At 33.5% G+C, this 14,692-nt stretch overlaps 2 protein-coding genes across 2 annotated transcripts in view; one reads left to right on the forward strand and one right to left on the reverse strand.

Moving 5' to 3' along the window:
* Positions 1 to 416: 416 nt before the first annotated feature.
* On the forward strand, positions 417 to 13,467 carry LOC110024397 (cell division protein FtsZ homolog 1, chloroplastic). The gene is made up of 6 exons (XM_020724331.1): positions 417 to 733; positions 4,978 to 5,077; positions 5,703 to 5,932; positions 11,595 to 11,762; positions 12,058 to 12,291; positions 13,034 to 13,467. The coding sequence occupies exons 1-6, from the start codon at positions 485 to 487 to the stop codon at positions 13,277 to 13,279; spliced, it is 1,227 nt and encodes a 408-aa protein (XP_020579990.1). The 5' UTR covers positions 417 to 484; the 3' UTR covers positions 13,280 to 13,467.
* A 701-nt stretch (positions 13,468 to 14,168) lies between these two features.
* Positions 14,169 to 14,692, reverse strand: part of LOC110024382 (transcription initiation factor TFIID subunit 6) — a 26,649-nt gene continuing 26,125 nt past the window's right edge. The window contains exon 12 of the mRNA XM_020724308.1: positions 14,169 to 14,682. Within this exon, the coding sequence (XP_020579967.1) occupies positions 14,291 to 14,682 (392 nt within the window). The 3' untranslated portion in view covers positions 14,169 to 14,290. The remainder of the gene's footprint in view (positions 14,683 to 14,692) is intronic.

Raw genomic sequence — 14,692 nt, forward strand, 5'->3', positions numbered from 1 at the left:
CACTACTTTAATTTTCATTATAACACACACACACACAATGTGTGTGTTAGCATTATCCATTGGTTGCGTCATTTGGTGTAAGTCCCTCGAGTCGGGGGTTTGATTCCTGCGTAGGATCAAATTACACATCTTTCTGGAAGGAGGGTCATCTCTGGTTCAGACTATGGGGTTGATCAGAGATCAACTTTTTAACACGCACGCGCGCGCGCACACACTTTAGTTTTGTGAGCACACAGCTTTATCTTCGTATGTGGAAAATATATAATATTCTAATATCTTATAAAACAATTGAAAGAATTTTCATTTTCGAAAATCATAGAAACATAAAATTAAATTAAAAAATTAAAAAATTAAAAAATAAAAAACTTTCCAGTATGTAAAAAAAATTAAAAAATTAAAAAATTAAAAACTTTCCAAAACCCCTCCAAAAACCTAAACGCCGGGCCTCCAGCCCCCAAATCGTCGCCACCTTCCATCCACTCTCATGGGTTGTTCCCTCCACCCTGCTCATTCAATCCAACTAATCTCTTCAACTTCTCCCTCCTTACCAAAGCTCATCTACCCATGGGTCTCCGTTCCGTCGAGCCACTTGCAGAGCTTCCATCGTAGAGCTCGTTCCACAGTGCGGTGCTCGTTATCTTTCGACCCGGTGGAGTCAGCGAAGATCAAGGTGGTGGGTGTTGGAGGCGGCGGGAACAATGCAGTCAATCGTATGATCGGGAGCGGGTTGCAGGTTTAAATGCTTCTCGAGCTGTTCTTTTAGTTTTCCTTGCTGGTTTTACTCGGAGTTAACTGGACTTCAGAAGGATTTCTTCGATACCTAGAAGTTGAAGTAAAATTATTGTCACTTCGTACAATTCTCTTAGGTTCCTGTTTAAAATTTATTGATTGATTTGTCTTTTAGTGAAATTTCTGGTACATTAGTAGCAATGCTCTGTACATCATTTGCAATATGCTGTAATTTGTTGTAGCGCGTGATTAAGAAAATGAATAGGTGGTCAGTGTGAGATATGTCATATTATATTTTTCTGAAAGATGATTGTTAAATTCTATGATAGTTTCACTCTTCTTTTTTTTATTTCCTTTTATTTTTAGTGTAATTGTGTTGGCTTCCTTCTGAAGTGTTTGCTCTGTCCGAATCATCATTTTTCTTTCATTTCTTGCGAGCATTGCTAATGGTATTAAAATTTTAAAACTGTTATCTGCAAATTATTTTGAATAACTTATATTCATGTTTTCTTATATATTCATACTCCTTAATTTTATTGTATGAAAACCTTAATTTCTGACTATTTGCTTTTCTGTCATTTATTATATGCTGAGCTTGAATCCATTCTCAGCCCATCCTACAAGTCCCTTGAAATCATCTCATAATTTTGTTTTCTTTCCTTATCAAGTATACATTATAGAAGTTCATTCATCTCTTTCACTATTGATTTTAAAATATTTTTTAATCTAACGGAATAGGGTAAACAATAACCACATTCATAATGTCTTCATCGATAAATTATTTACATGTCTGACCCCTATACTTTACTTTGTGCATTTATACCACTATACCACTCGAATCTTTACTTTGTGCATTTATACCACTCGAATCTTTAATATCACATAAAAAAATACCACCATTTTAACTTTTAAAATGTGAAATACACATTTTTATCCATAGGTAAGGTGGCAAGCATGTCAAAATTGAAGTTTTGGTGCTAGATTTGTACATACATAGGAATTGAGTGGCATGTATTTAAATCTTTCCTTTTTTTTTTCTTCATTTATCATTTTTTAAAACAGGCATGAATTGTCTATCCTTCTTTATATGCTTGCTCAATGCAGGCACTCTAAATGATCAGTTTCCATTCGATATTCTTTGGCAAAATAGATGTAAAATTTATCTACAGAAAATTTACTCTAATTTTTTTTGTTGATTATCCCTCTTATATTATTCTTGTCATATAAGAACACTTTGATACTGCCTTTTGCCTGTAAAATTCTGTTGGCTTGAAGTTTGTTTTGCTTTCTACTGTGTATTTTAACTTTGCACCCTGTTAGTTGTATTTATTCTATTGTCATGCTGCTTTGTTTAGAGAATTGTTACTCTTAAGTTGCAGTGTGTCACTTGTGTTTTCATTTTATTTACAAGTTTAACTGCATTATTGTTATTAATCACTTTGTGCCCAATTATCATACTTAAAATTTGATGTATTATTTCGATTACTAGATTTAGAATCTTAGATTCCAATTTTACTTGGTGTCTAACCAATATTATACCATGTTCCAATTAAAATTCTTAGCTTGGGTGCGGATTTGTTCCAAATGATGAAGAACTATCAATGGGATGGGATAATTTTCACGTATAAAAAGGTGTATTTTACTTTTAAAAAAGTTGTGACCTTGCATGATTTGAGTGGTATGCATATAAAAAGTGCCCTTTTCCTTTTTGTTATTTGTTTAGTCTTTCTGCTAGTTATCTATTAGTTTAGTTGTTGTGCAATGCTATTTCGGGCTTTCTGTTGGCTTGTAAAATCAGGTTTTTGCTGAGTTGTTCTTTGGGCTTTGATTTGAGCCGAGACTTGAGCTTGTTGATTTGATTTCTTGGGCGCTATAGTAGGTTCTGAGTTAGCGTTATTTATTTGGGATATTTGTATTTTTTCACTGTTGAGGGATTATATGATTATAAATAAGGGTATATTAAGCATTTAAGAAATTGTTCTGATAATATTTTCTTTGATTTAATTTGTTTGATCTCTTTGCTTCACCAATGATTGAATGCATTTTTTTCAAGCATCGTGTAATTGGTGTTGCAAACATTTGTGAAATCTATCTTCTTGTATCAGTGTGAGATTTGGATTGTTGTTTTGATGATTTTATCATCAATCTTCTCTCGTTCTCTGATTTACATAATTGGTTTGCCTTCATGATTGCATTGTGTGAATTATAATTGAAGTGTGCTTTTTATGCTCTTAAATTTTTTTTTCATGATTTATCTTAGAAGACTATGAAAGTATTGCTTGTGCAGATTTTGCATTTTCTTAGCTTTCTCCTAATTATAATTGCCTAAATTAGTTTTTTTCTAATTGCAAATTTAGAGTGTGATATTGTGCATTCCTTCTTAGTTCTGCATTTGAAAACATTATTCCTATAATGTTCTACATCATATTTGGTATTAGAGCTTAAGATTGCATCTTATCAATCAGCAGTAGTATATGATAATTGATTCAAGTAGCAATACAATTAAAGATTTGAAACAAATTCCACATGTTTTTTATGAGGTTTAAAATTTCATATCTTCATTTGTCGAGGGGTATGAACTTAGAGAATTTTCAATTTGGATCTATAACTAAGTTTGCTTAGTATTTGAGTTGGAGATATGCAATTTTAAAACTACATGATAAAGTTATTGCCTATTTTCAATGTTCCATGAGGGCCTTAAAGAAATTAACTTCTAGGCAAGTTAAGGCAGTCTAAGTTCATGCACATTAGAGTGGATCAAGGAAATTAGTAAATTCTTTTAAGTTAAAAATTTAAAGGAGTTTTAGTCTAATCTTCAATATATATGATTTGACTTTGTGCTTAAGTTATCACTAACAATCTTTTTTTTATTTCTATATTTCCATCTCCTCGCTTGGAATATGCATCCAATATTTTTCTACATTGTTCTACATTTTTTGTTCAAGAGCCAATATTCGATGATGATATTGTGTCTAATTGATGATGGATATGGAAAGATTATTGTTCGATGGCATGATTGGTCTACATGTGATGATTTATAGATTGTTCTACCGGAAGTGCAATAGTTATACCAATATTCGCCGGAATAATAGCATAGGTTCAATATTCTTTGGAAATAAATTTTGTTAAGATGAGCATATTTGATGCAAACTTCATTTTTTTTACTTAATAAAAACACATATTAAGATGAGTGGACCGACAAAGATTGATTTTTATTTAGTTTTTTTGTTTTTTTTTATTTTGGTAATACAATATTGATAAACATGCTCATGATGCTTCCAATATAAAGAACTTATGTTCTTTTTGTTTGTATCTCGATTTTGACCCTTGTTTGGTATTGCCCATGGTTTGATGCAACTGTTTCTTGTAATAGTACAAATAGTGACTACAATATTTTGAGTAAGTTATCTCCTTTTATTAGTGTAAGGATTGAATTGTTTTTTTTTTGTTGATTTTTTTCATGCCCTTCTTTAATTCTCTAATTTTATTCATCGGTCTAATTGAATTAATGAATTTGGTTAAAACTCATTCAACATAGATTTTTTGATTGCGGGGCGAGTTTTGATCAAAGTGTGATTTTATATAATTATATATTTTTGTGTGATTATTTTAGTTGATTACTACATTATCTCTTATGTTTTTTTTTATTTTACTTTTTATTTTTTTTCTATCAAGGGATGAATAATTATCTGAATTAGACATTTATGAACTCTAAATATATCCTTATGTGCAAGATTTTGCTCCTCTCTTGTAGGTCTACATTTGGAAACCATAGGCTCTTAGATGTTTCACATCACAAAGATTGTCAAGAGGATATGATAGTAATCACATGGTTCTTGCAATCCAAAACAAAGGACATTCACTTGGGATCTGCATGATCCATTAGTTGACTACCGAATCATGAATAGTGCATTGTCTTTGATTTGGGGAAAGTTGGACTTACAAAATTGCATTTATACCTCCATTTGTTTGGTTAGTTTGATATATTCTTTGAAATTTTGCATTTGATTGCTTTATAAAAAAGTTACATAGTATGTACAAAATTATGCCCTCAGGCATTAACATAATGAAGTTGGACTTATAAAATTGCTATGCCTCCATTTGTTTGGTTAGTTAGTTTGGTATATTCAGTTGAAACTTTAAGGTGTATATTGGTGGTGCGCAGTGTATCATGATTGTTTATTTTATATTTTCTCTTTTTCTCACCACGTTATTTAAAAACTCTTATGGCAGTTTTGAAAATTTCAGGGTGTGGACTTTTATGCCATTAACACTGATGCTCAATCTTTGCTGAATTCGCAAGCAAGTAATCCATTGCAAATTGGAGAACTTTTGACACGTGGACTTGGTTAGGCTCTCTTCGCTTATGTTAAATTTATCTAAAATTGTACTCATGTAGAAGCTCCTTTGAATTAGTGTTATAGGTAACAGATGCTTAATTTCTATTTTGAAGTTTGGTGAATCTCTCTCTCTCTCTCTCTCTCTCTCTCTCTCTCTCTCTCTCTTGAGCAAAGTGCCAAATTAGTCCCCTAACTATTTACATGGGGGTCATTTCAGCCCCAGAGTTTATAAAAGTACTAAATTAGTCCCAAGTCTATTTTAATGGGATTAAAATAGTTCTTCTTGGGGACTATTTCAACTTATATTAAAAGATTCAGGGTGGGTCAAAATTGATATTTTTATAAATTTTGGGACTAAAATAGCACTCTGCAAAGGCTCAGGGGCTCTTTTAACACATGTCCTCTGTTTTTTTGCTGCTTCAACTTGCTAAAATATATTATAGATATACAACCTATTTTAGTTGAACTTAAATCACTCTCAGTGAATCAGTGTGCATATTAGCAAGTAAATCTGCATGTTCTGATAAAAGTGCGAAGGTAATTCTGCAAAACAGGAAAGCTTTGAGACTGGATGACTGAAATATTTTCATGCAAAATATAAAATTAGAATATCTAAAGATTTCTTAAATTCAGGGACTGGTGGAAATCCTCTTCTTGGAGAGCAAGCTGCTGAGGAATCCAGAGAAGCTATAGCTAATGCTATTAAGGATTCAGATCTTGTTTTTATTACAGCAGGTATGGGCGGTGGGACTGGATCCGGTGCAGCACCCGTTGTTGCACAGATATCGAAGGAAGCTGGCTATCTTACTGTTGGAGTGGTTACTTATCCATTTAGTTTTGAAGGCCGCAAAAGATCTTTGCAGGTAAATGTGAAAAGCAGTCTTGTATCTAAGTTTTTTCTCAATTATCGACTTTATCTACTTAAAAAGATGATGTTTGAATTTTTGTCGCGTTCTAGCACTAAGTTTTATTAGGTCTTCTCTCTTTGTTTCAACTTTTTGCTACAAAGTAAGGCTTATTCAGTTTGGTTCATTGGAAATCGCAATTTTGTGGCTAGATGGGATGTAAGTAAGATTTTAATGATAAAAATAAGTGTCATATGAAATTGTTTTTAAAATTGTAGTTTGAGCCATTCTATTTTGTTTTTTCACTTTGCATTTGTGCTATATGTTTATTCTATAAGACGACATGTACTTCTAAGAAGATCAAATACTTAATGTAATGATCGTGGTGGACTTCTGGATATTGCTGAAATAGAGTGGACTCGATGTGATTTTATTATGAATCTATAAGATGTTAAGAGGATGTTTAGCAAATAAATGTGGTTAATTTGCGAGTAATAAACTTTTGATAATATTGTAAGTTTATAAATGCCTCAATTTAAAGAAGTTAAGATATGATGAATAATGAACGTGTTCTTGCTTTGCTTTATCTTCATCTTTTTTTTTTTCTTTTTTTTTTCTTTTTTCCTTTTTTGGTAATAGAGCATCTTGAAGTATTCTAGTTAGAATCTTTGATCCTAACATTCAGCTAAACTCATTAATTATTCTTCATATTTCATCCTCTCTAAATGGAGATATCTATAAAGACTATTAGAGGCTGATTACTCACGCTAATAAATCACATTTAACTACTAAACATCTTCTTAATATTTTATTTAAATTTACAATATTACTCCCCCTCGCACAATGACCTTGTTTTCATGGTCAAACTACCAATTTAATTCAATTGAGGCAATGGTCATTCATTCAACTACAATCTCAAAATCAGTTTCATATTGAGTGCCAAAACAATAAGAAAATTATCAAAGAAAATTTTAACTGACAAGTGATTGAGGAAATCCTCGAGTTCATCCCTTGATATCTATGGATGTCGCGACGTTAGCCTAGCCACAATTCAAGTTGATCAATGTTGTTTGCTGGTCATGTTGCTTCAACTGTTTGCACATCCCTCTTCTCTATATCTCCCCGGCACGCAAGGCTTGCGATGCGGTTGTTCTCTTGATGTAACAATTGGTCTTTGAGAATATTCTTGGTGATTTCAAGGGAACTGCCAAGAAGTTGGAAATTTTCTTAATTTGAAAGAATTTCGAGAACTCAATTGCTTATTCAAAGGCATTTAGTGGTTGTGATATAATGTAGGACCATTTATGTACATCGAAACAATTAAAAAACGTTACAAATCATAAGGACCGTCAACCTGGAGAAAGTCATTCTTTTGGATTATCCGTATTAAAAAATTAGGAATGTCTATTTTCGAACTCTCAATCACTATTGGGTGCTGGCTAGATATCTATTGGATGTTTCTGAGTAATGCTACGAGTTTGAAGAGGAAGGAAATCTCTTAGAATTGACATATCAGTGGGATATTGATCAGGGTACCCAGATGAGGTAGAGATCTGGTTGGGGTGAATCTAAAAGGCAGAGGGATTTTTAGACATCTTTGTTCTAGTTGTACGGTGAATTGGTGTCAATTTTATATAGTGGAAAGCATAGATGAAGGGAAAGGAGATCTAAACATGAACTGAATTTTGAATATGGAAGAGAAATCAGGAAAGGTGTTTCTTGAGGCAGAGGACTGGGGCATGAACAAGTATTGTAATTCTAGAGTGAATTTTGCTTGAGTTTCAACCGCATAATTCAGCGTGACAACGAGAGTGGAAGATAATGGAAATTCTGGGTTCAATGGTTGTTGTTCTCCAGAGATGGAAACATAATTTTTTATGATTGAAGCATCAATTTCTCAACTATGAAGCTTTTTTCAAGTCATTGGCGGATTTGGGGCTAAATCAAAGGATTTAGGCATTGAGATATGGAAAATTTTGTATGTTGCTTGGTTCAAAGATGATGAAACCTGAAGGTTGGATGAGCTAGAGCGGTGATGGTGAGGAGTATGTTCTAAACAAGAATAACTGGCTGTCGTTGTTGAACGTGGGTGAAGGATGAGAATTACAAGCATTTGCGTCTTAGACGAAGGTGGATGCATGATCTTGCAGAGATGTTCGGTGCATTTCCAACAATGCTAATCCACATCTTCAAAGAACATCTGAAAAGTGATTCTAGGATTTTTTAAATCTATATATTCCTGATTTTAATCTGTGGATAATCCACAAGAATGCTTTTGCGAGGTTGATCAGTCTTTTTATACCTTAATCTCTCTGACGTGTAACATTTTTCAATTGCATTGATGTTTATGGATGGTTTGGCAATGCTACCACCACTTATATTTGAACAAATAATTTAATTCTTTTGATTCTTTCAAGCAAATATTCTTCAAGCCATCCTCTTGAGATCATTGAACCTATTTTTGAAGATCAACATTTACATCGTGCAAGCGATAGTATTGCAAATTCATTTGTTTAGGAGATTATATTAAATTGGGATATACAAATGCTTAAAGCAACACAACTAGTTTACTTGATTGATCAATTGGAATTATGGCTGGGCTGGTGGCCTCATTTTTGTTCTGCCAGGGATGAACTCGAGAATTATCTCGAGTGCCTATCAGATTTTCTATGTTGAAATCTTTGTTCTGGTGCACGAAATGGAACCATTTTAGAGAGTGTGGCCAATTGAATGGTATTTGTCTCTGTTATATTGATTTCGACCTAAAAGACAAGGTTATTGTTAGTGGGAGAGCAATGTTATGATTTTGTGAGACATTAAGAGGATGTGTAAATTTGATTAATTAGTTAGAGTACTTTGCTTGCTATAAATATATATGATATATGATTTAAATCTTTGATTCTTTCTTTCTTTCTGGAGAGTTGGAACAAGTTAAAATGTTCTAATTAGTATTTTGGATCTTAACATAAAATTTGTATGCATACGATTGTGCATGTTTTCGGGTTCTTGTCAACAAATTGTCTCCTATCTCACAACATGATCAATTCCATTATAATGTTATTTTCTATTGACAATCTAGATATCGCAAAATAGACAATGCTTATGAATATCATTCCCCTCTATGGTGGGATGGATATCCTAGATTTGAACAGGATCATCTAGGAAGATTTACATACATATGCCTCAATTTCTATGTATTTAAATACCTAAATTTCAATTTTTACATTCATACCATCTTACCCATGCATGAAAAGGTGTATTTCAGTTGATGTCATGGTGATTATAGAAGTATATATGAAGAATATTAGAGACTTGAAGGAACAATTATCAAGGGAGTTTGAAATTAAAAATTTAGGTCCAACCAAGAAAATTCTTGGTATAACAATCAGCGGGGATTGGAATGCAGGTAATTTGAAGTTGTCTAAGGCAGAATATGTTGAGAGGGTTCTACATAGATTCAACATGAGTGAGACGAAACCAGTTTGTACCTCTTTAGGTAATTACTTCAAGCTTCTAAAGCAAAACAAACACAAATGAGAATAACATCATATGTTGTAGTAGTTGGAAGTTTGATGTATGCAATGATATATACAAGGTCATATATTGCAAATGCAGTCGTAGTGGTTAACAAGTACATAAGTAATCCAGACAAACATCATTGGGAGGCGGTAAAGTGAATTCTCATATACTTGAGAGAAATAGTCAACAAAACACTTTGCTTTGAAATTTCAAGGATTAATCTACATGTAGATTCAAATTTGACAGGAAATACAACATATTGTATCTTCATTTTGGGGAACGCAACAATGAGTTGGGTTTACAGATCGTAGAAGATTGTTGCACTATCAACTACAGAAGCTGAGTATATTGTCACAATTGAGGCTAGCAAGTAGATGATTTGACTGCGGAGCTTTATGAAAAAATTGGATAAGGAGCAAGGTAGTCAATTATTCATCTAGTTAAGAATGCTACATTTTATGTTAGGATGAAGTATATTATCACTTCATTCGTTCATTCTTAGAAGGTAGTCAATTATCTTTGGAAAAAATGCACACATCTCAAATTCTACAGATATGGTGAGTAAAATTATTACAATTGAGAAACTAAAGATATTTTTGCCTTCAATTGGACTTCAAGAAGGCTGAGACCGGAGTTGTCACACTGTAGTATATTATTATTAATACGAGAGATTTGAAGGAGAGGAATTGATTGCAATCAATTTTAAAGTGAGATTGTTATGTCTGAAGCTTGATTGTGCAATGGAGGAGCACTGGCCTGATGGTGGAAAAAGAGGAGCACCCTAGCACATGGTTGGAAGCTCCTGCACCTGGGGGAGGGAGTGGCACGTAGCTACCCAACAAAGCCTTCCAAAATTGTGAGTTGGGAAATGTGGCACCCTGGAGGAGTGCGCCGTGCTCGGATCGTTCTTTGGACTTGAGCGCTGAAAACCCAACGCTCAAGACTAGCGCCCTGGTGCCAGTAACTGTTTATAGCAGTTTGGGTTTTTAAGCCTTTGGCTTCTTTGTGAATTTGTGTGGGAATAGTGTGAAAGAGCGAAGAGGAGAGTCCGAAATTTTTTCTTAAGTCTAGGAGTGAAGAGAAATTTTGAGTTTGGTGTATACTCTGTATATTTCTCATCATTTCTTCATAGTAGATTTCTTAGTGTGGTGTGGTTTCATAATTTTTTCCCGTTATCAAGTTTTTCCACTTAAATCTTGGTGTTCTTGTGTTTTTTTTTTATATGTGCTTTTGTTCTAAGTTTTATTTTGGATCTCTTGATGTGTTTCCGCAGTTTTCATTTTCTAACACAACATGGTCATCATTATATTGATTTTTTATGTTTATTGTATCGTGTAACAGGCATGTTTTTTTTCATTATGCCTGGAAGAATTTAAAAAATATTAGTTCCATTTTAGTTTTCTCGCTTGGGAATGGAAGGTGGAGATGTTCTAGATTATGATCGACATAGGAAGAAAATTCATTTGTTCAAAAGGGCTACTTTTGTTTATTAATTTCGTTTACTAATTCAAGGTCCCTTAGGTGTTCGAGAGTCATGCAGGCTTCATAATTTGTATAGAGGTCTATGCTATAAATGGAACTTTTTGTGAACCCCTCCCTAGTTACAAGTTAGGAATGTGTATTGATGCGCTTGCAGTATTGTAGATTTATCCTGGAGTTAAAATTACATGTTATGATGGACAATTAAGCTTATTCTATTATTGTTAAGTTTTCTCACCTTCAAACTTGAATACAGATTGTTATGATAAAATTCCTTGATAAAATCTTTTTGAGGGGTATGCATTTACATAAATGCCACCCAATTCTAATGTATTTTCATACGTAACAGTTAAATGTTTCATATAGCATCAAAAATACCATCATTTTAACCTTTAAAAGTGAAATCTACCTTTTTCATGCATAGGTAAAAGGTTGCATGTATGTAAAAATTGAAGTTTAGGTGTCATTTATGTAAATACATATGAACTGAGTCGTATCCATGTAAATCTTTCTTTTTTTTTCTCTAGTCCAAATTTTTTTTCTATATCTACATTCAGGTATTGTGCGAGATTCCATATAGGAAAATGCACTGATTATTGTCATAATTTGCACTTCTGAATGTTAGTTTATGATATGTATGTTAAGATGATTATTTGTGAGTTGTGTAATTTACTACATGCAGGCTCTGGAGGCCATAGAGAAGTTACAGAACAATGTTGATACTCTTATTGTGATACCCAATGACCGACTCTTGGATATTGTCGACGAGCAAACGCCTCTTCAAGATGCGTTTTTCCTCGCAGATGATGTTCTACGCCAAGGTGTTCAGGGAATTTCGGATATCATAACGGTGAGCTGTTCTGTTCTTGAGAAAATGTCAAAATGTTCGTAGTACCTTTATAGGAAGCCATTTTAGTTCAGAGTCTATAAAATATCAATTTAGTCCCTATACTATTTTAATGGGGTCTGTTTTAGCTTTGTGTTATAAGGGTCTGGAGATTAAATTGTCACTTTTATAGGCTCCGGGACTAAAATGATCCCGTTTAAATAGTTGGGGGCTATTTTGACTTTTTTGCCCGTCAGGTAAAAAAAACTGTTTTTTTAATTTAAGCTCACTGGTAGTTAAAAAAATGCTATTTTGGCAGATTCCCGGACTGGTCAATGTAGATTTTGCTGACGTAAAGGCTATCATGAAGAACTCCGGTACGGCCATGCTCGGCGTTGGTGTTTCCTCAAGCAAAAATCGAGCACAGGAAGCCGCCGAACAAGCAACGTTGGCACCCCTTATTGGTTCTTCCATCGAATCTGCTACTGGAGTTGTGTTCAATATAACTGGTGGAAAGGACATCACTTTACAAGAAGTTAACAGAGTTTCTCAGGTGATTTTATCTGCATTTATTCCATTTCTTAAAGCCCATTTTTTTTGGCACGGATGATTCACTTATGGAAGATTTACATATATACCACTCAATTCTTATATATTACATATCTAACACCTAAACTACAATTCTTACTTGCATGTCACCTTACCTATCCATGAAAAGATGTATTTCACTTCAAAAGTTAAAGCAATGTTATTTTTTATGAGATATGAAAGATCTGTGTGGTATAAATGTAAAAAAAACAAAGTTTAGGTGTTATATATGTAAATGCATGGGAATTGGGTGGTATGCATGTAAATGCCCCCTTCACTTTTTGTCTTATTATTCCATGCCAGGTTTGATACCACAGACCTCATGTTTATCCTGAGGAAAACAGGATTTACATGCATACCACTCAGTTCTTACGTATTTACATATCTAACACCTAAACTTCAATTTTTACACATGCCACCTTGCCTATGGATGGTGTGTATTTCACTTGTTCTCATGGGGCATTTACATACATAGCACACAATACTTGTTTATTTACATATCTCACCCCTCAAGTTTCATATTATCAATTTTTAATAGTGAAATACAGATTTTCATGCATAGGATTAAAGCACCAAAGTGCTATGTAAATATGAAAGTTTAGGTCTGAGATATATAAATACATAAGAATTGTGTGCTGGGTATGTAAATTTTCCAATTTTAATTGGATTTCATCATGTGGATTGTACTCCATGGCAACATTTTTCAGGTTGTCACTAGCCTGGCTGATCCCTCTGCAAACATAATTTTTGGCGCCGTCATCGACGATCGTTACACGGGCGAGATCCACGTAACGATCATCGCGACAGGATTCTCAGAATCATTCCAGAAAACTCTTCTTACTGATCCGAAAGCGACGAAGAAATCCGAAACCCAACCGAACGAAATCAAAGTTGGATTAGCCCCCACCAACTCATCCCCGGTTACATCCAGGCAGCGTAAGCTCTTCTTCTGACAACCTTCTAAACCCAATTGATTTGTTTTCTGTGTCCAGGTATTTATGCATTTTGGTCCCTGTATTTTTGTAAATTGACAAGGCCCTCTGAAGCCTCTAGCTGAGTTTTATAGAGATCATTCCCTGCTAGGCTTGTTTGGTTCTATTATTTTTGGCTTTATGGGGACAAAAATTTGGGATTCATTTCTTATTGTGCTGTTAGTTTCTGATGTACTATATTAAAATTATTACTTTATGGATGAATGCATAATATTTTAGAAATGTTTTTGCAAATTGTGCCTTTTTTTTCATTTATTTGTTATGTTGTAGGTAAAATTAGCACCATCACATTGTCAGATGTGTGTATTGCTTCTGGTTATATGGATAGGGGCATTTACATGCATACCACTCAAATTTTATGTATTTACATATGTAACACTGATTTTTTTTTTTTAAACATTTATATCATCAAATCCTTCGTATCACATCAAAAATATCACTATTAACTTTTTCACGAGCAATACATAGGAATTGAGTGGTACATATGTAAACATGAAAACCTTCTTATTAGGATAGGACTTTTATAAATGAAGCCTTACTCCTTAAGAGCTTCACTTGTAATTTATTTATTTAATGATGATTAATACTTCATAAAATATATAATTAAAAAAAAACACTATTATAAATGAAACTAAATATTTTGAATATATTTAAAACACTCAAAATACATAAATATTATTCAAATGTTATATGAATTAATTTATTTCTAGAAATTAAAAATAAAAAAAATATTAAGAACATATAGAATAAATATATTTTTTTAACAAAAAAAAAAAACTAGATATGTTCTCAAAAATAAAACTAAAAAAAAAAAAACAATAGATATGTTCTCAAAAATAAAACTACAATAAAACAAAAACATAAAAATAATTGCAAATATATCCTAAACAAATACAATTTCAACAATTATGTACATGAATACATCAAACAAGCAACATATAAATAACTCCAAAATAGTCCCAACTTTCCTACTCATAAAAACACGTTCATTTCAACTGGCTGTATAAATGAAAATATTCCTTCACCAAACAGCTCAAACATTGAAGCTAGAAGACACCCTGCATCAACATCTTCCTTCCATGCTTGACTCAGAACAGAATTAGGTTTTGGAGCTCTGCTGTTCCCTATTTCTCGCCGGCTTCCTCCGGCGGAATTCTCGTTCGATAGGCGTCCGGGAGAAGGGGACGGCCTCATCCCTGCTTCGCTCGATGCATTGTTGTTGAACCCATCGGCGGCCAACTGAATGTTTGATGTGGTCGGCATTACTGGCATCGAGCCGACGGAGCTATCGACGGCGAGTTTTTTGAGTGGGGGAGGTTGTGCGGAGTGGTGGTTGCTTTCGAGTGACTTTCTTTTATTGCCGTCTATAGTCAA

Source organism: Phalaenopsis equestris, unplaced genomic scaffold (assembly GCF_001263595.1).
Source record: "Phalaenopsis equestris unplaced genomic scaffold, ASM126359v1 Scaffold000255, whole genome shotgun sequence".
NCBI lineage: Eukaryota > Viridiplantae > Streptophyta > Magnoliopsida > Asparagales > Orchidaceae > Phalaenopsis > Phalaenopsis equestris.

What these genes read in the sequence shown, in the direction of transcription:
- LOC110024397 (XM_020724331.1), top strand. Translation starts at nt 485, where the DNA reads ATGGGTTGTTCCCTCCACCCTGCTCATTCAATCCAACTAATCTCTTCA. An exon ending in TGATCGGGAGCGGGTTGCAG is followed by an intron (nt 734 to 4,977) that starts GTTTAAATGCTT and finishes TGAAAATTTCAG; the next exon opens with GGTGTGGACTTTTATGCCAT. An exon ending in GCCGCAAAAGATCTTTGCAG is followed by an intron (nt 5,933 to 11,594) that starts GTAAATGTGAAA and finishes TACTACATGCAG; the next exon opens with GCTCTGGAGGCCATAGAGAA.